At 33.8% G+C, this 1,469-nt stretch overlaps 1 protein-coding gene across 1 annotated transcript in view; it reads left to right on the forward strand.

Annotated features, from left to right (window-relative positions):
- The first annotated feature begins 273 nt into the window (after window positions 1-273).
- The window catches only part of LOC107093868 (homeobox protein Nkx-2.3-like), a 3,010-nt gene continuing 1,814 nt past the window's right edge, over window positions 274-1,469 (forward strand). Inside the window, exon 1 of the mRNA XM_015389176.1 lies at window positions 274-720. Coding sequence (XP_015244662.1) covers window positions 468-720 — 253 coding nt within the window. The 5' untranslated portion in view covers window positions 274-467. The remainder of the gene's footprint in view (window positions 721-1,469) is intronic.

The raw sequence follows: 1,469 nt of genomic DNA on the forward strand, positions 1-1,469 counted from the left end.
TATTTTATTCTCATTTAAACATTTTTTAATCATGCCATCTTTTGTATGCATTTATCTTAATGTTTATTTGTTTCAGTCTATTTCTGAATGACTTAATAACTAAAAAGAAACTTTTTATTCAATAGAACAACTTTTTATGAGCCACACACCTTTTCAGTCCCTCCTATACATTAATTGGGCTTCTTAATTACACCAGCATACTGACAGAAAGGCGGATATGTAGAGAGGTGTTCCTGTAAGATGAGAAGATGGGGGAGCCACAGAAGTGTGCGTGCAGTCTCCCCGGGTGTTGGTCCCCTACGTCTGAGCAGACTGATATCTATCTCACTTGTTCATTAGCAGGACCCTTGACCAAACCAATATCTTCCAGGCCCTCACTCAGCAGTCAGTGAAGAGATCCGCCCGGCAGCATCTCAGGAGCGCCTTCAGCAGCACCGTGCGTAAAAAGATTCAGAAGCGCACAGAGGATGCATCCAAGCTCAACCACCTCGACTCCATTTTCCGTGAAGGACATTTTAAAGCTCGACTACCAGCAGAATGAGTATGAGCATGATCTTCAGATGAATGATCAGGTTGTACCGATGCATCAACATCAGCTTGTGTGTTCTGCGTCAAACATCGACGGGTTTTACGATTCCCAATCTAAGAGGTGCGTCTCTAGGCTGCAGGAGAAGCTCGATGCGCACAGATCAGCAGCAGCAGAGGAGATGATTGAAAAAGGTGAGATAAACCTGGGAATAAACTCATTATAACACAAAAAACTAATTTAGTTTAATCAGAACATCAAACCAGTTTCACACCTCATTTTTTTCATTTAATGAATTATACTTTATTTTGAAAAAGCATATAAGAATTTTCTTGTTAAAGATAGATATCTTAAACTGAACAAAAACATTATTATAAATAAGTAAAAACTGATAAACTATCTCTAAACATTTTATCTAAAAAATGCAATACATTTTTGTCTATTTGGTTTTTATAATGCGACATTACATCTGGGGGGTTATGGGAGAAATGGTCCAAATGTAATTATCAAACTTCAAAACAATGTATTTGAGTATATTCTAATGAATACATCTAAGAAAAAACACTAAATGTAACTAAAATGTACTAAAATAAATAAATAAAACTCAAACTCCTCTTTAAAACATGTGTAATTGTGTAAAAATTAATTCACTCAATTAGGAATTTAAAGTGGTCAAATTAATTAGTTTGGTTACAAATCTTCTGTTTTATTTTGATTTTAGAGACAGCTTATTTCCAATTAAGATTTTATTGATCTATGAAAGTAGAAAAAGAAAATTCTGACTTAGCTTTAGCATTTCTCATTCCAAAATCTCCTTTTCTAAGCTTTTAAATCCCACCATCTTCAGCAGAAGACAAATGAGCTATAATCGCAGTTTTAAAGCTTCATTATTGGTAGAAAATATATATATATATATATATATATATATATATATATATATATA

The sequence above is a fragment of the Cyprinodon variegatus genome, unplaced genomic scaffold (assembly GCF_000732505.1).
Source record: "Cyprinodon variegatus isolate N-32 unplaced genomic scaffold, C_variegatus-1.0 Scaffold451, whole genome shotgun sequence".
NCBI classification, from domain to species: domain Eukaryota; kingdom Metazoa; phylum Chordata; class Actinopteri; order Cyprinodontiformes; family Cyprinodontidae; genus Cyprinodon; species Cyprinodon variegatus.